This window comes from Crinia signifera, chromosome 6 (genome assembly GCF_055691185.1).
Source record: "Crinia signifera chromosome 6, ASM5569118v1, whole genome shotgun sequence".
Classification (NCBI taxonomy): domain Eukaryota; kingdom Metazoa; phylum Chordata; class Amphibia; order Anura; family Myobatrachidae; genus Crinia; species Crinia signifera.
Window position 1 is genome coordinate 259,570,109 of NC_139222.1, and position 24,998 is coordinate 259,595,106.

General features: G+C 43.4%; 1 protein-coding gene across 2 annotated transcripts in view; it reads right to left on the reverse strand.

Moving 5' to 3' along the window:
- Nucleotides 1-24,998, reverse strand: part of INPP5A (inositol polyphosphate-5-phosphatase A) — a 394,465-nt gene that overhangs the window by 58,092 nt on the left and 311,375 nt on the right. For both annotated transcript variants that reach the window (XM_083149447.1, XM_083149448.1), the window contains exons 10-11: nucleotides 7,078-7,173; nucleotides 4,447-4,521 (exon numbers count right to left, since the gene is read on the reverse strand). In XM_083149447.1, the coding sequence (XP_083005573.1) occupies nucleotides 4,447-4,521; nucleotides 7,078-7,173 (171 nt within the window). The remainder of the gene's footprint in view (nucleotides 1-4,446; nucleotides 4,522-7,077; nucleotides 7,174-24,998) is intronic.

Consider the following 24,998-nt stretch of genomic DNA (forward strand, 5'->3'; position numbering starts at 1 on the left):
ACCATCCCATTGTCGACCTAATGCTTGCGTTGACTGGCCTAAGCCCTGTCTATCTTTAGTGGTCGCCCTAATGTACAGATGGAGCTGCTCCTGGTGATAGAGTCGCCATCCGCCAGCCTGCGACAACCGCCGGAAGGGGGTGTGCATGCATGAGACGCTCGCACACCCCATTCCGCCGGAGCCCTTTGTCACCTCCCCACCCATCTCCCTGAAGTGGAGACGGGCAGGTACTCCGCTCCCCGCCACCGAGCGATGGGGACGCGCGTGCGCGTGAGACACTGGCGCATTCCCATCAGATGGGGCGCATCTCTGCTGGCGATTCCCAACACTGGCTGAGAGGCGCTCCATCTGTATGTAACCCTTCATACTGTTGACCCTTTGACCCATAACCATCTGCAAAGAGGGTAACAAGACAGGGGCGGGGTTTCTTATGCATATATAAAAGTTTCCATCGAATTCTTATATAAAAAACACATTACAATGCAGCCGGTACCTCTTCCATAGACCACTTTTCGTCATGCGCCACCTAAGCAGAGAAGACTAGCGCCATTGCCTTCAGAGTAATGCAAACCTCGTTTGAGCTATTTGAGAACAGTTTTACACCTGGAAACCAAATATTAATAACTTTGGGGGATAAGATTTACACCTAGCTCTTTGGAATAAAAACACTCTTAAACAGATATCATCCAATTGGCGGCTCCTCCGAGGGCTGCCGTAGATAACAAAACTACAAGTCTGGAGCTTTTCAGAATGAAAATTGCATTCCTGCTTCTTCGAGGGATATAAAAAAAATTAAATAAAAAAAAAAAGTGATCTATTATACATTTTTCATAAGCCTGATAACTATTTTATGTATCAAGGACATCTATCTCTTAAATTACACTAGGGGGGGAAGAGAAGAGAGCAGAAATAAATATATAAATAAAATATAAAAAAAAAAAAAATCCATCTCCACAGACAATGATAAAGTAGTTAGTGGATAATAAATATTTGTCAGCTCTTGTCACATCTGCACAAATTCCGCTATTAGTGAAGAGGCGCCGCACGGATAGAGGCCAGAAAATCAATGCATCTTCAGCTCAAGCAGTTGCTAAACACACAGAAAAACATCTTTATCCAACAAGCCGCACGCTGCGAAAATTCCCAAGTCTTTGCCTCGCTGCAGCAAAGGAAAATTTAATCTTCCCAAATACTCACCAGGGCACTCCATCCTGCAGACCTGACAGCCCCACTTATAATTAATTATACAATTTCGATGGGAATATCGACTAAACTGAGCCATATATCATCGCGAAAGTCAATAGCCATGGACACATTCAATCATGTCCCAGCCAATGATTACTACTCTTAAAATACAATAATTATTTTCAGGAGCCAGCTCGAATTAAATTTCTGTCAGGCTGGTACAAGACCAGCGCTTGATGAAGGATGCAATGGATTTTTTTTTGGGTTGAATTCGGCCAAGGAACATTCATCCTTTAAGATAGGTAGTTTGTTTTTTAGCGATCATGGTGCTGCGTATTTAACTAGACCATGAAGATTAGATTATCTCCTCCGGCTCATTATATCATTCATCTTTGTGTTGCCTCTGTGGTTGGGTATAGAGAGTCCGGGAGCTGCTGACTCCGGGCCAGCGATGCAGTTACCGTACAGGCAAACTAAAGATCTGCCTAGGTCAGCACTGTCCGGTGGAAACAAAAGAATATTTGAATGTTTATTTTCTTTGCTTAGAACCGAATGCTGCCATTTGATCTTTGCTAACCTTTGGCTGCGGCACGGTAAATAGAATTTATACTGCAGGGTTTGATAGAGGTGTATAAAGTAAATTATTACCCCCTAGAGGGGTAAATCAAAGCTTCGAGAGAGATAAAGTACCAATCAGCTGCTGTCATTTTTCAAAACACACTGATTGGTACTTTGGGGGGCAATTCAATTGCAGGCAGCGGCAGGAGGCTTTGCACCCTTTGCCTGACCGATTCGCTTTCAGCAAAATCCCGCCACTGTAAAGGGCGGTGGGTGTAATGTAATTCATCTGGTCAAAACCGCAAGACATTAATTGAATTCCCCCCTTTCTCTCTCTAAGGGTTCTTACATCTACGCCTAGGTCTATTACATACATGAGTTGGGGATAAAGCGGGAGTGGCTAGGTTAGAGGTTTTGTTTGTAAAAAAGAGGACCATACGACTATTAAATAATGACAATGATGCCATCATTTACATTGAATTATATTAAGTACATTTTAACTCTGTTCCCCGTCTATAAACCCCACTTCTGCATCCAAACAATGCTGCATTCTTCTTCTACACTGGCCAAGGCCGTGCTGTAGCTCATGACGTCAGCTGTTTCAACAGCTCTTTTGTAGTTTTCTTTACCTCAGCATCTGATGCAAAATGGGTTCCCTTGTTTACAGAAAGCAGTCACACGGTGCGAGGTTTGGCCAGTATGGAGAGTGTTCTAGCACTGCAATGTGTTTCTCGGCCAAAAACTGCTTCATAGAAAGCTGTGTGGGCCGGTGCATTTTCCTGATGGAGGATAAAATTATTATTCCACAACTGGGGCCTCCTTCGAATGATTCTTTCCTGCAAAGCTGCTAGAACATTTTTGCAGTATTGTTGATTCAGTGTTACGCCTTCTAATACCCAGTCTGCCAAAAGAACACCCTGGAACTCAAAATAAGCATTTAGCATGGCTTTGAATTTGGATTTTCTTTGACTTGCTTTCTTCCTTCTTGGTGTTGATGGAGTTTTCGGTACTTGTTTCCTAGAACAGCCACACCGATTTTGATCGGGTCGGTCGCATCGCATGCGATGCGACCGACGCGATGGCCCAGATTTTTACATTGATTGAAATGTGAATAGGGTCCCTGGGACCCTATTCTACATTGGATTCAATGTAAAATTCTCCCCAGACCCCAATTTTAACCCCCTCAACGTCACCCCACGATTGACGCCAACCCGAAGCGTGGCGAGCCCGCGAGGGGCGGCGGTACGCGTCCTCCGACCTTTTCATACCCCTACTATCCACGTCGGCGTGGAGTTGAGAATATAAAGTGTGGCGAGCGCAGCGAGCCACCGAGCCCAAAGCGTGGCGAGCGTAGGGAGCCCCGCGAGGGGACGCGTATAACTTCACAGGTATACGCGTCCGCTCGCCACACTTTATATTCTCAACTCCACGCCGACATGGATAGTAGGGGTATGAAAAGGTCGGAGGACGCGAACCGCTACGCTCGCCACGCTTGCCACGCTTCGGGTTGGCGTCAATCGTGGGGTGACGTTCACAATGGGGGGGCATATACAATGAGAAATGGCCCATATTGGCCCATTTCCCATTTTTTCCCGGATTACAATGTTAAAAATATTTTAACATTGAACCCTATGGCAAAATCGGGTCCATCGCGTCGGTCGCGTCGCGTGCCATGTTAATGCACCCGACCGACGTGATGGACCCGATTTTGCCTTTGCCGGCAAAATGGACCTGATTTCAAAGGAAATCGGGTCCATCGGGGGTAATCGTGTACCTTAAGTTAAGGTACACGATTACCGATTGTGGCCGTTCTAGGAAACAAGTACCGAGTTTTCCAGTGCCTGGATTGGTGTTTTTTCACACAATCAGATCACTACCTTGAAGATCCATTTTTATCTGAAAAATATATATCGGCTTGTATTTGTTCCAAAATGTCTGTACAACATTTTTTTGCAGTTCGGCAGTGAGAAGCCTTGGAACCATCTTAGAATAAATATTTGTTTTGTTGAGATCTTTATGCAAAACTGGCTAATCGTCTACTTCTAGAGTCAACTGTCAATTCAAACGGTTTTCTAAATTTTTTCCACATTTCCATTTGCTTTTGATGTGTAAGGTCTTCCAGGTGGTTCATCCTCTGTGACATCCTCACATCGGTCATCAAATCTTTTGTGGCACTCAAACACACGTCTATGTGAGATGCAATCTGCCCCATAAGCCTCGGACAGCATACAGTTAACATACAGAAAGATTCTAAGCGAACGCATTGCTCTGCTTTTGAACTATTTCTACAACATACAGGAAACACAACTTCTTCTAATGCTGTGCGACAGAAAACTATCAGTGTGAGAGGGTGAAACATTTTGGTATAGTCCAAGGTCCGAGTTCCCCCACTCCCTATTAAATCACGCAGTATGGTTTACTTTTGACAAGTACGGTCTCGATATTTAATAGCCACACCTAGGTGCAATTTCATTTGGTTCCAGATACCGTAATGTGACATTAGTCAGATGTACTTACAGGCCATGCAGGGCAGCCTTTCACTGTAAAAATCAGCCTGTACAGCCGAACCTGAACACTGTAGGTGGCCCTTTCTATAATGACTAGTACTAGATATTACTGTTCCAGACCGGACACATTTATACAACTCAAAATTACAGCGGGTAGTGTTCTACACAAAATCTCCACAAATGAAGCCAGACTTACCGCAGTACCATTGTTATCTCTAAAAACTTCTTGATTAAAATAATCAAATAATTTCTTTTCTATTTGTAGTACAACCTGGAAGAGACAAAGAAAGAACACTGTTAGGGAGTATAAATAGGGGCTTCCTAAATGACCTGATTTTCAGAGTATAGAGGTGTAGCCTAACAAAGATGGCCACACCCATGGCTACATGGTAATGTGGGTTTGGTGGGCAGATTTATTTATTTACAGTGTCTTATATAGCGCAGCAGATTCCGTTACAGTGACTTATATAGCGCAGCAGATTCCGTTACAGTTTCTTATATAGCGCAGCAGATTCAGTTACAGTTTCTTATATAGCACAGCAGATTCCGTTACAGTTCCGTATATAGCGCAGCAGATTCCGTTACAGTTCCGTATATAGCGCAGCAGATTCCGTTGCGCTTTACAATTGTAAACAGAGATAAAACAAACTGGGTAACAACAGACAGACTTGTAGGTTAGAGGTCCCTGCTGCAAGCTTACAATCTATAGGGACATAGGAGGGAAACACAAGTACAGGCACCAGTAATAGCATAGCTCCAGGAGGGAAGCTATATAATACATAAGTACCTCAGAGGGTTATGTGTATGGAACTTAAATATGATAGGCTTGCCTGAAGAGGTGAGTTTTCAGGGAACGCTTGAAAGTTTGGAGGCTAGTGGAGAGTCTTATTGTGCGTGGAAGGGCATTCCATAGGGTGGGAGCAGCCTGATGAAAATCCTGAAATACTGAATGGGAGCTAGTGAACCGTGCAGAACGGAGTGGTCGAGATGGGAACTTGATTTGGGGGGTGGAGATGGGCAGACCAATTCCACCCAGTTTTCATCCATCTGACAAAATTAAAAGACTTCTCTCTTTTGGGGGGTAATATCAGAGAGGGTTCCAGAACTCCAGCTTCCTGCAGCTAGTTCTATTCTCTACCGGACACTGTCAATATTGGCTACTTGACAATAGTGCCAGTGCTGACATGAATGGTTATGGTGGTCAGTGTCTATATAAGCTAATGGACCAGGGAAGTAGTGGGCATAGAGGTCACTGTAAACACAGGTTACAGGGTATGAAGCCAGTCATGAAGGAAGTGTAAAAGTAAACTAAAAGTCACATGGCCAGCATCAACATAGGCCAGGCGTTCCCAATCTTTTTTGATTCACGGCACCCTAGAGTATCAAAAACATTTTCACGGCACCCCTAGGCCAAATTTTTATTTATTAGATTGGGTTTATATGTGATTCTTAGGTCAGATATGTGGTAACGGGCAGGAGTTGCTTCTGTTTATACACATTTTATAATTGGCAGCCACCAGCACTTGTTTTGCTCATAAATAATTAGCCATTAATAATTTGAATGGGTCCTGGATCACCAACCCAGGGCACCCCTGCAAGTGTCCTGAGGCACCCCAGGGAGCCACGGCACACAGTTTGGGAACCACTGACATAGGCCAATCCCAGCATAGGAAAGTGTGCAAAGGGGCCAGTGTTGACATAACACTAGTGGGCATGTGGGTCACTTTTGTCATTGGGTAGATGGAGACCAGGATAATCACAGTCCAGTGGGCAACCGGGGCAGTCATAGAACAGAGTACATGAAGGTCAGTGTAAACACAGAATACAGGGCATGAAGGCAGTCATTAAGGAAGTGTAGACATAAACCAGAGGACATAGGGGGGCAGCACCAACATAGGATAGTTCAATGTCATCATAGGCAAATGTCCTAGATAAGTGTAGTCATAGACTAGTGGGCAACAGGGGTCAGCATAGTTACAGATTAATGGGTAACAAGGGGATAGGTCCAGTGTATGACGCAAGACCATTTTAACAGGCTAGGTGGCAGAAGGGGCTCAGTGTTGACATAGGCTATAAGGCAAGGGGCTCAGTGTTGACATAGGCTATAAGGCAGTGGTTCCCAACCCCGGTCCTCAAGTACCCCCAACAGTGCACGTTTTCCAGGTCACCCGGCAGGTGCACTCATTATTCAGGCACATTTGAAAAAGATCCACAGGTGGAGCGAATTATAGCACTTGTGATTCTGTGTGGAGACCTGCAAAACATGTACTGTTGGGGGTACTTGAGGACCGGGGTTGGGAAGCACTGCTTTAAGGCATGGGAGCCGGTGTTGACACAGGCTAGATGACAATGCAATCAGTGCTGAAATAGGTGGGTAGGCAAGGCATAGAGGCCAGTATCGGCAGGCTAGTGGTAATTAGACCATTTTAAACAAACTACGTGGACATAGGTGTCAGCGCCAACACAGGCTATAAGGATGGGGGCCAATGTCAACATATTCAAGCTGTCAATAGGGCCAGTGTCTACATAGGCTAGTAGTAATGCTTGCCCATTGCCGACTATGGCTAGCAGGCACGTGCGTTAGAGTAGACATAGAACAGACGGCTTGAACCCAGTCCCAATTCAGGCTACAAGGCATGGGAACCACTGTAGACAAACTAAGGGGTGTAAGTGTACACAAAGTAATGTGGCAGTGACACCCCACAACATTGGGGTCTACAGGGTCTATTGTTTTGCTAGGAGGCTTTACCTGGCTGCCCGTTTGCACTCAATAAACCCACATCTGTTCCGGAACGGCAAGTTATAATGTAACATTCTATCTACATACCTTGTGATCATTTTCTGATTCCCGGAATATCAACTTGTCTACGGTATTGCTGTCTGTAGCATGGACAGTCTGCATTGTCGTCTTCGCGCAAAGTGTCTGTTGTAAAAGAAACAAAAAATATTGACTTAAGTGACTGCATATTACTAGTTATTTATATAGCGCACACATATTCCGCAGCGCTTTACAGGGAATATACACAGCATGACCTGGCGGTAACACAGAACAAACAAAACTAACTGAACAACTGTCAAATAATAAGTCAAGTAAATGCAAAGAATACATCTTACAACTGTATTACTGTATCACAGATCACCACTACACAATCTGAGGATGCGTCTATGGGGCATGTTCATTTACACATCGTTAAGGACGCTCTTACATGGCGCTAATGACCCCTGCTGTCTATTGAACATGCAGGTCAATTTGGCTATATAGCCCAAGACTTGCAAGTTCAGAGGGTCACAATGACGTCACTGAACGACAGTTTATGGAAATCGGACAGTGTGTACGCACAATATTGTCTATTATTGTTAATTTCCCTTGAACTTTCCAGTGTATTAGACAAACGATATAGTGCATACACACAATGCCGCTTTTGTTAACGACATAGCCAAAATTGAGTTGCTTGTACAGAACAAGAGAAACCCTCATTAAAGACCTGCGGAAGCGATGCGCACACACTGGCCCATATTTTGAACGATACCGTTCAGAAGGGCCAAAACGAAATATATCGCCCAGTGTGTATGCAGCTTTATATGTGCTGCTGACAGCTATGTACAGTGTACTATAGTAAATAGAAGACAGCGCCCTTCAACTTTTGAAAGGACTACGAACCTGTGAAATGCTTTACCGGCTTCCACATATTCTTCTACAATGTTTTTCTAAACCCACTGATTTATTTTGGGGTGTGGATCGAAGTTAATAGGTCGACACCAAAAGGTCGACATTGTCTAGGTCAACCGAAAAAAGGTTGACCAAAAAAAAAAAAAGGTTAACCAAAAAAAAAAAAAAAAGTTGACCAAAAAAAAAAGGTCAACTGAAAAAAAGGTTGCCCAACCCCCCCCAAAAGTAAACCGAAAAAAGGTTGAAACCCTCCCAAAATAAGGTTAACCAAAAAAAAAGGTTAACCAAAAAAAAAAAAAAAAAAGGTTGACCAAAAAAAAGGTTGACATGAGTTGACAATTTTTGTCAACATGGACCCCCAATTAGTGTAACGCTTCACTCGAAATGCTACCGTTTCCAATTGCTGTCCAAGCAGATTGTAAAAGCATGCAAAAGCCAACAAAAGAAACAAAAATTGTGAAAACTTCATGTGTCGACCACTGCCACGTCAACATTTTGCTTATGTCAACAATGTCTACATATCATCCAGATACTTTAATTTTATTTGATACTTTCTGTGCTTGTCAGCCAAGAATTTATACCAATAAGTAGCGTTTATCTTTCTGCCATGGATACAACACACAGAGCTGCTATAAACGTAACAAAAGACAATGGTTGGATATATATCTAAAAGCGCGCACACAAAAAGAAACTGCCTGTTCACATGAAGACATAACAGTAAGGTGCTAGGACGAAGTGTAGGAACCAATAAAGTCATCTGGAGAGGAGAAACCCCTCAAGACAGCATTTAAATCTTATTCTACTGGGAGGTGGAAAGCCGCAGAACACATTGTACCTCATTCTGTACAGTGGTAATCGCTTTCGATTGTACTCAAATACATCAATGTACTAAAGTGACTGTCTATACTTTTACATGGACACAGGAAAAAAACAAAACAAACACACCCACACGTTCTGCTGGGCTGCAGATATAAATAGTTTAAACTTCCCATGGAACTTTTTTATTTTTGCAGGTTTAATATAATGTGGCAGTGGGTAGACCCCCATGGGCATAGACTGGTAATACTTTACAATTATTTCCAAAATCTTTTCAGCAAACTATGTAAAATTTAGCGAAGTCCATTCCCCCCTCTCCCTCTAACCATCTGTATCGTCTTTCCAATTCTGGGATCTGAAAATCTGCTTTTCCCAAGAGTGTTCCTCTCGGATACCAGGCATTGAAATTCAAAGCACAGATTAGCTAATCGGGTCAAGCCCAAAAAGGAGGCCTTTGGACTCATGTGTCACAAATCAGTCTGGTCCCCTATAACCAGCACACCAGATTAGGACAAGCATTAGGACAAGCCAAAGGGGTAACCCGGACGCTTTCTAAAGCCCTAACAAATCGCTCCATCTTTCACTCATTTAAACTTTCCAAATGAGGGTCAATATGCTCTCCTAGCATCCACATGCTAATGCGCTTAAGTGCGCTTAATCAGCTTTACCGAGTGAAAGGGCCAAAGGAGGCCTCGAAAAACACAAGGGAGGGCTCCTGCGACTGTCACACAGTCATTGTAGCCACCGCAGAGCAGTGTGCGATTCAAGAAATTCATGACTTCTGTGCCTCATAAGCATCTGCTTGAGAAGGTATTTCCCTTCCGCTTCATGTCTCAGCCAGGATCCAGAGTGCTCAGCTCTCCTCCGCTAGGCCAGAGAAGCACAAACTCTCCCTTTTTCTTTTGACCACACAGTAGAAGAAAAAGTGACTATATGATGTGAAATCCGTACACTTATACCATGGTCCATTTCATATACAACTAGTGGCATTGTTCTTTTGAATTGCTACAGTCGGGGGTACCCAAGCAGAACATTTCGAGGGCATGAGCCTCCTTTATCAGGGGATTTGTTTTTGGCTACAAAGGTTTTTTTTTTCCCCTTCTATAAACGAAATAAAACGTCATTGTGACAATGCAGCTGAGAAAATTAATACAATTCCTTTAATAGAAACCGATGATTTCCCATTGGCGGCTTCAAGTTTGCGGTGGGGTTTGCTCAATTGTTGAAACAAAATGTGTATTGGAATATAAATCTGTGAACACTCTGTAGCCTAGTCACTAACAGAAGAATCCTCTTACTTAATATAATGGGCTCCTGGAACATAATGATTTTCTAGGTGAAAATGGTGCTTTCATCACTGAAGATGTCCCCCCCACACACTTCCCCAAAGTTCTCCAAATACATACAATAAAAAACAACTTTACATACTGCAATACTATAGATATTCCTTTGGAAAGTCCTTTGAGAGGCAAAACCACAATGGAATAAAAGGGACCAGAAATGTTCCTTTAAATTCAGATAAATTTCTCTGCCACCATTTAATTTCCCCCTAAGCATACAGTATACTGGGGCAAAGAGGACTAGGATACTGCCGAGGGAATGAATTGTGTAGCACAGATGGACAAGATTTTGTAGGTAAATTAGTAGGTAGCTATTTACCTTTAAAAACCATGTTACGGTGCAAGGGGAGCAAAACACATTTATTTACCTTGCATGCAGGGTAAATACTGGCTGCTTTTGCATGCAACCCACAAATATTGGTCAGCTGTATTTTTATGTTGCAATTTAGTTTTGAGTTCAGACGCACCGCTCTCATACCTAAGGGCCATTTCAAACATGACTTATTTGTTTGTTCAGCAAAATACCGGATGTTTTTCTTCTGTTTAACTTCAGTAGAAGTGACAAATACATTAGGCCTTTCACACAGCACGGTCACAATGTTTCAGCTATGATAATTATGGACTAGGAGGGCTACCGTGCCTCTTCGCCGTTGCACCATGCGGTGAAGGCTCAAGTTGATCCGCCCGTAACTTTACATACGGCACAAAAACCATCGCTCCTGAAAGCAACTGATCCACGCCCGGTATTTTTTCCGGACGGACAGATCCATTGTGTGTGAAAGGGCCACTTCGCTCCCATATCAGAATCAGGCCTGTAATCTTCCAGTAGACGTAGCCTGCAATGAGTTGCCTGCAATGGTAGGGCAGATCAAGGAATTAGCATCACCAGGGGGTTAACAGAAATGTAAAGGGATTGAAGAAAGAACCTAAAAAAAAACAAATCTGATCAAAGAATCTTGTAATGAGATCAGATACATTTGCACTACTCCTAAAAGAATCCCACAGTAGTCTGAGAAAAGGTTTTACATACAATCAAAGAAGAAGAAAAAAAAGGCCAATGTATAAATCCTATGGTGGCTGAAACAAGAGGGCTAAGCTGCCAAACTGGTGACTGAGATACATGGGAGCATGGTGCGGGCCCTTGCTATAGATTGGCGTTTTTCTAGTAATTTAGCGGTTTTTAGATCAGTGTAAACAAATATTTAATCTAAACTCATCAAAAAGTTGCCATTACAGAAGTAAATAGGCAAATACAAGATTCTCAGAAGACCATGGAACCTATGCACTAAGCTTTGGAGAAAGTACCAGCCAATCAGCTCTTGACATTTTTTAAACTCAGTCTGTAACATGGCAGTTAGGAGCTAATAATTGGAATAATTTGAAAAAAAATTTACGTGTAAAAGGAAATGTATTGAGTACCTGCAACCCTCTTTTTTCAAACATACATGGTATTATAAGTCTGGTTTTAGTCATTACACTATTTTAAAAACTAATCCAATGGCATACAACCCAGGAAGTATGACAAAACACCAAACAAAATGGCAGCCACTGTGCCAAGAAGCTTGTCCTCTATTTTAGAGAAGTCACAATCTATGGTGGTTTCCTTTCTGGGCAGGATGTTTTATGCATTAAAAGGTCATTTTAGAACTTTTTACGTAGAAACATAAGAGTGCATAAAATGATAAAGCATGTCAATCTAGAGAGACATTTCGTCAGGATGGCGGTCGGAGCAGGCAGAAAACGTGGTCAGAGGCTATGACTGCACCTACATTGCCCTGTTGAAAACAACGTCACTCAAAAAAATGTAAGCAATTCAAGTCCAGCGAATAACCTGAAATTGTACAAAAGGTAAGTGGTCAATTGCTGGAGAAAAAAAAAATGTAGGTTAGTAAAAATGGTAAAAAAAAAACAAAAAAACCCCTGTCAGGGAACAAGTAATAGGCTAAGAACATCTGTTCTGCGGTAATGGAAAAAAAAAGGCTCGCCTGGGCAATGAAGCACCGGCAGCGGGCTACTGATGGTTGGAAGATGGTCTTATAGACTTATGAATCATCATTTGGAATCTTCGGTTTATCACGCAGGGTTTTTGTAAGCTGTCAAGTAGGAAAAAGGATGGTTCCTCTGAGTGTGGGGTTCATTTACTAAGCTGCCGCTTCCTGGTGTGTTTAAGTCCAACATTTAAAAGCTCAATGCTTCGCTATTAAAAGAACAGTAAACAAACCCCTGTGACTCCAACATGGAGGAGAAAGCAGTATTGTCGTGGGCTCTTGCGTTTGATCTTGGTTCAGCAACTTGCATCAACACAAACCAAAAGGGCTACCTCAGAAATTTGGAGCTCCATAAAATACCCTATGGTCTCTATGCCTAGTTGGCCGAAGGTTCACTCTACCGCAAATAATAACCAAAGGAGAACTCCAAGCCATATTTGCAGACTTTTTACTGCAGTTGGCCAGTTATGGGGCAGGGCCAGAATCTCACTTTATTAGGCCCTCCCCCATCAAAATGTAGTGAATCGCGGGTCCGTAGGGAAGCAGTGTGGCAAAAATTGCACAATTAGACTAGATTTTGGGTATTCTTTCTCCATTCTGCCCACCTCATGAGAAAGTAGGTGGGGTGCGAGAGATCCACCCACTCTTCTGGGTGAATACCCCAAAAATTAGTGAGACTGGAAAAAAATAAATAAACTATAAGTGCATAATATTTGTGGGAACTGCAACGGTCTTGGGAAACTTCACAAAAGGGATTATATTGTAGAAATAACTCGACCGGTGTGTTCAGCGGTTTTATCTGAAAAAGGCGGCTACGGTGATGATCCAAAAAAAAAAGAAGAAAAAAAAAGCTACCAAACATTCCAACCTAGGCAGTAACTACGGTGGGACACAGATCAAACCCAAGTCATGGTGCAGTGTGAACAGTCATAATAACCTGGGTCGTATCACATACCACTGGATTGGCTGCCTGAAATAGTGCTTGGAGAAGATATCGCCTAGTGTCCACAGTAAAGCCGGATAGATCAGAGTCCAGTGTGAATAACTGAATCCGGGGAATAACCTGGGTGCAGCCACCGGTGTGAAAGGGGTCTGAGCCGGTTGCCGCCAGGATGGAACAGTGTTCAAAAGTTCGGGTGAGACCTGGGGGTTTGATCTGAAAGGGGTATTGGAATACCTAGCTGTACTGACATTCCTCTATACAAATCCAGCACTTGCCAGGGAGAGGCAGCCTCGATGACGATGCCAGGTGAGGCTCGGGTGCAAAACCAGCCATAATTGCTGGAAAGCTATTAATAAGATATTTCACAGATGCAAACTTTGCACAGCAAAATTAATTCCCATTTTAGTGCACTCTTGCTGCAAGCCACATGCGAGGAACTGCAATAAGCCACTGCCAGCAGAGTGACCATTTTCAGCCGTGTGTATGGATAAAATCATTTCCCTTTATTTCCCCCATCTCTATTTCTGCCAAGCTATTCTGTGTCCTAATGAAACAGTCTCCACAATCATTTCTCGCGGCAGATATTACTGAGCGGCAGCAAATAGACAGAACAGGCACGCAGAGCAGTTGTTCATTCTGACTGCTGGGCACAAAGGCTCATTCACCTGCCGCCACATATTGCAAAGTGCCTCTTTTTTTCCGAGAGCACAGCGAATGCAAACCTGCAAGTACAGATGTCAAATAACTCTTTAAAGGGGGAGGTTAGTCCCAGTGACACATGAGCGGCGGTACACGGCACTTCACAAAATCATTAGTATCAGTCAGGTGGCTTTGCCAAAAGAGATGATCAACCAGGACTATCAGAAAATGAATTTCTCTTTCTCCCTTTCCTACTGTGCAGATGAAGATCACAGCAAACTACTTCATAATCTTGTCATATCTCATTAACCTCTCTGCTAGCCTGATGCCGACCAACAGACAGAAATATCATCGCCTTTCATTTGCCTAAATAGATTCCGTTTTTTTTTGAGTATTAGAAGATAAAAAAAATTAAGAAACGATTTCCGTTCCACTTCGGGTCCTCCGACGCTGCATCTGATCTACCTAGAGCCAAGAATTTAGATAAAACACCACAACATAAAACACAAGTGGGGGATAATCGATGTACAAACTCCTGTTCTAGTTACATAGCTGCTATATTTGTCTTTTATTTCCATAAACGTATGATCCATGTTCAACCTGTACACGATGCGCCAATGTATCATTAGATATAGATATATGGTGCATCGGCTGTTGTTGTACAGCCGGTGCGATATGTCTGTGAACCCAGCCATTCACAGACATTTTGCCTGTACATACTGGCTGATGTTGCAACGATATATTGGCCAGTGTTCTGGTTCTCAATTCACCTCCCCCAAGTCATGGTTTTGGACTTCTGTCTGTGGGAGCAGGTGGGAGAACAGCTGACCTAGATGATTCACCTGTGCATGTGACTAAAGAAATTCAAAACTTTGAAGCATATTTATCAAACAGTGAAATGTGGACAAGTGCAGAAGAATTATATATATATATACCACCTATTTAGCTTCCAAGTATCATTTATTAAGTACTCGGTACAAGCGGATTGGTTGCTAATGGTAATGTCTCCACCCTTCTCACTGCTTGATTAGGTCTTCCCCAAAGTTCTGTGGATCTCTGTAATCATGCAAAGGTAAATTAATCCCTAATGCTGGCTCAGTAATTATGCCACGTGTGTGTGTGTGTGTGTGGGGTAAGTAGTCTGCCTTGCATGCTCCAATATTGTCCCGTTTGTATTTCCATCCAAGTTCCGATTAGTGCAGTTTGTTAGTTGATATTACAAAAATAAAACACACACACACACACACACACACACACGTATGTGCGCAACACATTGTGCCCAGACTTTCAAACATACCAACTGTATGCAATACCAACTCTGACACATTGCTCACAGTATTTACTATGGTTCAAGATAGAAAAGGGGGTATCTTAAAATGGCGCATCCTTCAGCCGTGCTCTATGTCTAGGATTCCCTGCCTTACAGTATAAAGTACTCAATACCAGGGACTTCTGTCAATCAAGGAAAAAAAAGGATGAAAATCACTGCGGCAAAAGCAATTCACATCCTTCGCCTGCAATTAAATGTTCCTCTTAAGCCTTTGGGCGGGACGAATTAAAATACATCGCCGCCCCTCGCCATGCCCCCGCGCGATGCTAGCGCATATGTACTAACATATGCGGCTAGCATTGTGGAGGCGATACCTGTAATGTGGTGTGCGATGTGGATGCAGTGTGTGATGTGGTGAGCGGGGGGTGGGGGGGGGTCTCCGTTACCGCCTCCCCACTGCAGCCGGAAGGACATCCCCAGCTGCGACATGCTGCTGGGGGAGGAGGAGCAGCACGGAGGACAGGGAGGGGGGGTAGGAGACTGCAGCGGAAGGCAGAGGCAGCAGGCTGCGACAGAAGCCCATAAGCTTCTATAGGGTATCGCCACCCAAAGGTGTCGATACCCTGCCCTGTGGTGAGGCGGCAGCCGGGGATTAGTACATTTGAAAATGAGGTAAAAACGGGGGATTTACTGCATTTTCGTCTTTGTATATCCCACCCTTTGAGTGCCAACACTGCTGTGAGAGATCCTCAAAATAACTGCTAAAAATGCCAGCGCCGCTCACAGCGACTGTTCTTTTAGAATTAATAAATACAAACACAGCCGAGTCAATTCATTGAAGTTCAGTTAAATATTGCACTCAAAAAAAGAACAGTCGCTGTGATATATTTGGTTAGTATTAAAAAATAAAAATAAAATAAAGGGGGAGAATGCTTAATATATTTAAGTTACTGACTAATAATGTGAAACAGGTTTTACAAAAAAAAAAAAGCATGCAGTAAAATATCCAATATTGTAACGGATTTTTAGATCTGAAGAAATAAAAATATAGCGCAGTTTCTCATTTTAAATTATACTCCATATAATTCCTGACAAATTGTCTGGTCGTGCAGTTCACAATCACAAAATCTCGCCCCCCCAACTACTTATATATGCATCAGCGCCGGTTGTGCATTTGCATTAATGACGCTTTAACCAGTACGTGATTGGTTAAAACAATTGGTGGCGCCCATTAAACATCTGTGACATGGCCCAGCGCTCCAGATCCATTCTCCCCCTTATATCTTTAAGTGCTGTTAAATTAATTTAATGGAATGCCAATAGGGCCACAAATCTCCGCACACCTCCTTGGAGTGACTTGTGACAGAAGCATTCTGTTCTACCATAGGAAAACATTTGTGTGCTCGTCTGCTCAAGCATACGTGCTTCCCTATTCTTTCAGGGCCGGGAGGACAAATTGATCACAGTGGATTCCTTTCAGAGGCAACCCAGCGCGCAAAAAATTGTCACTGAGCAGAAACACAAGGAACAGGGGCATAAAAATTCATCAATTTGGCCTCCTGACCTCTTGCCGCTGAGTTTGGGCACACCCTGCCTAGCACCCAGGAAGGCTCGGGGAGACCAGTGAGAGAGCAGACCAGAAAATATCTTGGACACACAAAAAAAGAAAAAAAAAAAAAAGGCCGACCAGATGCTTCATTGTCCCTCTCATAGATGCAGCGCGGAATATAGGGGGTGATCAGCCACATGGTACACTGGGTGGAATAAGTAAGACCATTGTTTTACCCAGCTCCGTCACTTTTTTGACTGCAGCACAAAGGGGATTTAATCCTGACTTTTTTTTTTTTTTTTTAGTCAGCAGATTAAAACCAAACATGCCAGATGTCCGCAGGACTGTTTAACATACAGGGGGCACGTTTAATACTCTGAGAAGTAAACGGTGCATCTCTATTTTCCTTTAAATGTGCCAATGCTTGCTGTAAGAAAGAACCACCTGTGTGGGGCCAGCGCTGTTTGGGGGCCCAGCGTAGCTGGATGACTTTTTTATTTGATCTTTTCCAACCAGTTAACATTCCCTGTAGAAAAAAAAAATGGATGAGGGGACTGGTGGATAAAAGGAAAGAATCACGCGATTCTTAATAGCTGGGGAAACTTTTTTTTTTTTAATAAATAAAACTTTATTCCAGATTTTGTTGCCATTTACAAAACAAAGCATATCGCGCGATATTGTACAATGCCATACAATTTTAAAATTGTATGACATTGTATATGGCATACAATGCCATACAATGCGATGCGATTAAACATTGTATAAGCACCCTAATGGGTGCTTACAATGTTAAATGCACCCCCCCGCCACCCCCCACTATAAACGTGAACCCGAAGCGCGGCGAGCGCAGCGAGCCCGCGAGGGGCGGCGGTACACGTCCTCCGACCTTTTCATACCCCCACTATCCACGTCGGCGTGGAGTTGAGAATAGAAAGTGTGGCGAGCGCAGCGAGCCACCGAGCCCAAAGCGTGGCGAGCGCAGCAAGCCCCGCGAGGGGACGCGGATACCAGTGAAGGCCGCGAGGGGACTCAGATACCTGTGAAGGTATCCGAGTCCGCTCGCCACACTTTGGGTTCACGTTTATAGTGGGGGGGGTGGCGTGGGGGTGCATTTAACATTGTAAGCACCCATTAGGGTGCTTAAAAGCACCCTTCAGGGTGCTTATACAATCTTTCATCGCATAGGGGGCAAAAATCGCGTCGCATCGCATGCCATCGGGTGCATGGCATGCGATGCGATTAAAACATCGCGCGATGGAGATCGGGGGCGCCGCCAAAATACACAAGTACCGGAGAATTTAAGTTGGGTACACACTGGAGGTGATTTATGGTTACTACATGGTAAGAATTGCAATGGGCCGATGTTTAGCCCAATATGTATGTGCAGGAGCCGTAGTGTATAGGGGCAGTACTGGTACTGCATTGTTGGACGTAGTGCAGCCGCAGATGTCAGATGATTTATAATCTGGCTACTGGAGACTTCCTGGTTTTGGAGATGGCACTACGACGGTCAGTCTATATAACATGAAGGCTAGGCTTGCTGCATTGGCATAGGATAGCACTGCTGCCACTTCCGAGGAAGTATCCGCAATGCTACTTCCAGCCTCCTGTGAATTATTCCCACTGTGCAAAGTATCAAAGAATGCAGCGGTCATTCCAGTTTAGCTAAATCGGCAAGAACCCATATTATAGTGTACACAATAGGCAATCTTCCATACGACGACACAGTATAATGGCTGTCTGGGATGCTCTCCCCCCCAACCGGACCAGATATACCTCGATGTCCAGACTGCTCCTAAAAAAATGTTCCATTCCACTTAAACTGCGGTCATGGCATATGTGCGGAAATCGCAGAACAGCGATTTCCGCACTCTGGCACCCATTTCTGAATTGGGCCCATTTTATCGTCCCATCTGATGTGCAGCACATCAGATGGGAATGATGCAATGAACGAACGCACTATACGTATACTTGCCGACTTTTGAAAATGAGTTTCAGGGAGATTATAGTTGGTAGTAGAATTTTGCAAAGCACCCCCATTGAGGGGGTGTGTCACGCTCCAGACAAAGGGCGTGTCTAGTTCCATATATGGAGAGATTGTGAAAAGAGATTGTCAAAGAGGCATTTGGCATCCTGAGTGTGTACTGCTATATCGGAGTGGAATCTTTTTAAATGACCTGTATCCAAATGTAGATGAGCCCCAAAGCAGTTAGTAAGAGCTACTATACTTGGTAAAGTGCTGGGAAATGGTGCTGATGATTCAATGTAAATGTATCTATCTCTCTTTAATTTTTTCTCCAAAAATGTAACAGTTTAATGTGGGCTAGGTGACATGAGGGAGATTGCTAGTCTAATGAGGGAGAGAGGGAGATTGCTGCTATTTCAGGGAGTCTCCTGCAGAATGCTGGAGGGTAGGCAACTATGACTATATGATTTGTATGGTATATTGCTATGAGCTGCATTGGAAAGCTATATTGTACGATAGATCATAGAGTGTGTACCCGGTTTTACACCTTTTATTGAAGTCAGGTCTGAACCAATACTGGGACAAGAAGCCTTGTAGCAGGAGTGAACTGTCCCCACTTGCAGAGGGCCTGTCCTCTGCTCATTGAAGAGGAAGGTGAATGCTGGGTAAATTATATTTTTTATGAGATCTATGCATATAATATCATAGAAACAGATTAAAAAAAGAATGCTGAAATACACAAGAGTGAACTTTGCATTTAAGAACTTTCCTCACTGTGGTTTAGCACCTATTGATATGCCTGCCAAGTATTTTAGAGACACAAATATTAATATTACAGCATGACTGGAAAGATGTTTAAAACAGAATTAAAAATATGTACAATGGATTATATATTGACAAATCACCCTGTACAAAAGCTATATAAATCAGACGAGATATAAATCCTATTTAAGAAGACACTTGGTTGCGGTTTCTAAATAAATGCTGACTCAGAATTACTATTCTACACATTAGTGCTACAAAATTGTAAAGATGCTAAAGAAATACATTACCACAATCTGGGCAATCTGAGTGATAAACAACCAGCCAATCAGCTACTCTCTGCCATGTTACAGGCTGGGTTTGAAAAATTACAGGTAGGAGCTGATTGGCTTGTTGTCTTCCCCCCCATATTACCACATTTTGAAGCTTGATACATCTGACCCATAGTCTAGTCAATATTTCATTTATTATTTATTAACAGTTTCTTATATAGCGCAGCATATTTCCGTTGCGTTTTACAAAAGGAGACAGTGATACAAGAAACTGGGTATTTACAGACAAAAGGTAGGAGGGCCCTGCTCTCAAGCTTACAATCTATAGGGAAATAGGCATTGATACATAAGGATAGATACTGTGTTCATTATTGCATTAATTCCACCAGAATGCAAAGGTTCCTGGTGTGCTGTATGATACGGTGACCCAGCAGTTTGGCAATGGGTCAGGAGGATGGAAAATGTGAAATAGAAAGGATATGTGTGGACTGTACAGTGGGGATGTGATTATATAGGAACGGTGTATGAAGGTTAAGTGGCTGATTCTAGTATTTGATAAGCTTGCCTGAAGAGGTGAGTTTTCAGGGAACGCTTATGGGTTTGGAGACTGGAGGAGAGTCTTATAATGCTTGGGAGGGCATTCCACAGAGTGGGTGCAGCCCGAAGAAAGTCCTGCAATCGGTAATCGGATCTGGTAATGCGTGTGGATGAGAAACGCAGATCTTGTGAGGAGCGTAGAGGTCGGGTTGGAAGATATTTTGAGATAACAGAAGCGATGTCTGTTGGTGTAGTTTGGTTTATGGCTTTGTGTGTAAGTAAAAGACCCCCCTGATGTCAGTGCTGCATGCTCAGCTACATGCTTACATTCTGCATAGGGGTGAATATGCAACTTATTCCCTGTGTGCAGATTACTGAGCAACATACCCTTCATTTACTTATAACTGAAGCCCATTACTGTACATTCCAAATTGATGGAAAACTTCTTGAGAATCTACGTAAAACCCCCTATAGATGTTCTTGTGCCGCTAGGTACTGTACTACGCACCCTGCCTGTGGGCGGTGACTGATGCTATGCACTTATTGATCAACACTACATAAAGTAAATACCTTGGCAGCGCTTCGCTAGAAAGTCCTGGATCGGTTCCTTGCCTTGTACGCAGGCCTGTCGGAAGCTATACCTTTTAAGGGCCGCAGTAAATTGAAAATGTTTAATTGGTTTCACACTTTAGTGGATAACACTTTTTCGATGTCACCTTGCGAGTCTTTAAAAGGAGTATTTGAGGGATATGATGAGAAGCTGAGTGCAGTAATCCTATAATGCCTGACTGAACAGAGTTTAATGTACTTACTCCTGAGTTTTGGCACAAGGGAAGCGGTTTGCCTGCTGTGTCCTCTACGTATTTGGGAAAGGCTACTGCCATGTACCGGTGTAATAGAAGCTTTCCAGTCCGTCGGATAATGAAAAGTATAGCAAAGATCTAAGGTCAAAGCATTGGCTTTTTACAAATAAATGAGATTTCCTTCACTACACCGATTGGTAATTTCAGCCCTTAAACAGCCTTGTACAAAGTCAAATTAACTGGCGTCTCAGCGGTCAGAATTAAGCTGCCACGCTCATCAACCAAACAGAACGCAAGTGGAAGAACATAATCCACCACGCAGGTGCCCAGAATCCCATTACAGACCTCTTAAGGTGTGCACACACTGGTCAATACATCGTCCCTTCAATTGAATGGCTTATATATCGGTGGTCCATCGGCCATTCTGTACCAGTGATATGTCTGAAAAATTACATTAACAGACATATAAGGGGAAATGTAAAAGGATGAGAGAATCAGAAAGTGAGAGATTTGGTTACAAATCTCCAGTTTTTTTTTTAAAGTGGCAACCATTTACACTGCAAAATGAAACTGGTATTGTAGTGTAAATGATTGCCGCTTTAAAAAAAAAAGTGTTGATTTCTTACCAAAGCTCTCACTTTCTGATTCTCTTACCCTATTACATTTCCCCCATCATGTCAGCGTTGTGTGTGGGTGATCCGCCAACCGCCCGTACACTCTCTGCACAAGCCGCCGCTGATTGACAGTGCAAGTGGACTGGTCATGTCTGATCTGGTACTGCATATGCAGAACACATTGCCCGATCCACATGCAATCCACCATTTCTTTGCTCTGTGCTACTATTTAGACCAGCGTAATTTTTATAAAGTCACAGATTAATCCTGCCACAGGAGACTTCTCTTTGGCTATTGAACCCTAGATTGTGTACTTTTGACTCAATTGTGCCAATTTTTACATCTTAATTTGCACAAATTGTAAACGGTACAAAATATTAGTGTTTTGGCGAAGGTAAAACGCATAGTCCGCGACATGCTAGATGGGGCTAGAAGGTGCGATTTATGGAGAGGTGTATATGGACACATCTGTATTGTCACTCAAAACAATAAAAAGCACTCTTGTCCACCCCAACCCAAGTTCACAATATGCAACATGGCAGTAGGTGACAAGGAGAGGGGTGATAGAGAGAAGCAGGGGGAGACAGAGTGTGACAGTGAAAAAACAGTTGGTGACAGGGGCCCCGGTGCACTGCACCTGTTGCACCAATCGTAGTTCTGCCTTTGCTGTTATATAGGACATAAGCTTGCATGTGTTCCCATGGTTAACCGCAACCAATGTATTCCATGTGGTGTCACATGAGGAATATCCCAACCAATCAGAATTGTGCTGCAACTCAAAACCAGGTGTATTACAGCTTCATGCAAGGTTTACAAACCTCAGTTCTCAAGGCACCTGGGTTTTACATATCTTAATGATGGAGACCTGATAATTATATAAAAGTCATCTGTGCTTAAGCTCGGATACCCGTATAACCTGGACTGTATGTGTGCATTGAGGACAGAGTTTGGGAAACACTAGACTAACGTCTTATTAGTTCCCCTGAACAGTCAGGATGGCTAGACGTAGGCACATTAGTCCAATTCATGGCAGCTCGAATGTGGAAAGGAATCAAGCGGCTTTGCAGGAACTAGAGCGATACGGGTGTTCTTGGGTGTACAGGGAAGAGCTGCAGAGAAGAGCAATGGATAAGTGTTGTCAACTTGCTGTTGGAATAGTGCTGACACCTGACTGTAGCCGAGAGGGAACTTGATACACAAGTCGAGACAAGTTACATTTACTCTTTTCTAAACAAAAAACAAAAAGACTGAAAAATTCCGTCCGGTTCTAAATGCAGCTCATGAGATCAGTTCTGCAGAACAAACAGAAAAATGGATGTGCCCACTTCCAATATGAACTTACTGTCGTGACTCCAGTAAACTTTAAGTGTACTAATAAGCCCCTCTCTAGTATACATGAGTCCGTTTATAATATCAGGTTTTCTACTTCAGCATAATCTGCTGAGTCCCTACAGAAAAGAGGCCTTCAAGTGCGATTCTAGGTGTCGCGTGCACAAGTCAAACCCCGAGTTAGCTGGGTGGCCTTAAAATTAGTTTACCAATTTTTCATGCCCATCCCTCTAAATGTGACCCTGTATCCAAAGCTTTTATTTGTTTGACAACTTGAAGCAGGAAAACATGCAGCCCTTCTGATAGCATGAAATCGGCAACAAAGCCAGGACAACAAAGAGTGCGGGGAGGCAGGATACGGCGCTGAGCCTGAGCTGATTCCTGCTTTACACAGATGTTCAGTAGGTCTCATTTCTCAGCAGGGATGAAAAGAAGGAGTTTGTAAAAGGGACGGGCAGTGTGGTAGTACCCTCAACAGCATGCATTTAAATGGCCGAGTCATTAAAGATAAGCGGCAATAAACCGTTACAATGGTTTCAGCTGTGTAGTTCTTCGAGAGCGGAGACATCATTAAACATTAGATGGGGCTGGGAATAGTCCACATTGAACCCATGAAGAATAGTGTCAAATTGGATCTAAATTAGTAACTGAAATACGCTTTAAACAAAAACTTTTATTTCGTCTTTTTTAGTGATATGAGGTGTCCTGTAAACCTGGCCTCAGCTCATTACACTGCACCTGTTTAAACTACTAACTTCATATTGTGCGAGCTGTGGAATTTACAAGGCTTGATTGACATCTTTAAATCTGCCCATTCTATAGCACACTGGGAAGGGAACCCAACAATGGCCGTCCCAATTTCCAACAAGAGACAATGGAAGGTTTAGATACCATTTCCCTGCTTTTCTCTCCTTGCGTCGAGGGCCTGTTGAACGTTCACCCTTTACCATTACAAATAGGCCAATTGAGGAAACTGAAAACTGGGCAAAAGGAAGATGAATCATCAAGGGTAGGAGAAAAGGCTGGTTTATCGCTTGTGCAGCTGTAACGCTCCAATTAAAGTCTCTGGGACAATTAGACAGTTCACCACTAACCATGGTGTACGACTGATGGAGCTCATAGCACCAGTGCAAATATTTTATTCCAATTTCTTGTTAATTACTACCAATTGTTTCTTAAGAATTGAACTATTTGCACTCATTTTCCACAATACAAACTCAAGGTGCACACACGCGGTGCGATTATTTTTTTTTTTTACTAGATCGCATGCGATACGCTAAACCACCTGCGATTTTAACTAGATGCGATGCGCTCTAGTACAATAAGTACTGCCTGCACAAACTTTTTGTACTTTGCGATACGATGCATGGAAGTGCGCATTGCATCCCATATAGAAACTCTGATTTGAACTACATGCGGCGCGTTGAACTAAAAAGTTCAAAACGCATGCGACCATCGCACCGTGTATGGGCACCATTACAGTCTTACTGCTTGCGTAGTGTATACAGCCAAAACTGACCGTCATGTATAAAACAATGGGTATGAGTCGCAAAAAGCCTATTCTGGTTCTGAATGCTCAATGATTGCACATTTGGGGCCCGATTCAGAGCAGCACACAATACGGATGGTCAAGTGTTTGAGCGACTTCTTGCAGATGAGCGAGTGGAAACATTTATGAAAACCTTCATATAGCATATGCGTTACAGAAGCCGCTGTTGCGATGAAGTCAGAGCAATTAAGGAACGTTGCAGAAGAGCAACGGGTGCTCCAGGCTGCGGCTAGTAATGCATAATGGTCTGTTCAGCGGGAATTATTATGGGAGTATAGTAGCTGTCTCAAGGCAAGAGGCTGCGTTCCAAGGCATAAGTGGCCATAGCCAGACGTAGAGACTACACCTGCCATACGGCCAGCATCAGACTGGGGCATGAAGGACCCACAGGGGAATGCAGTGGTACATGCCCCTATTTAGAGTATGTTGCTAGCCGCCACAGAGACTCATACCTCCCAACTTCTGTTCCTCCTAAAGAGGAACAGTGCGCGTGCACCTAGGCGTGGCCTAGCGGTAAATGGGCATGACCTGTACTTGTGGCGCTGTCGCGAGGCCACGCCCACAGTTTCACAGCTGGTTGCACAACTGCCCCCCCCCCAGCAAAAAACGGAAAAATCCCTTATTCGGAATGCTCGTGGTCCCGAGCATTTCGGATAACTCAACCTGTATGTGGAACCAATTAAATCTATGCTGTCGGGACT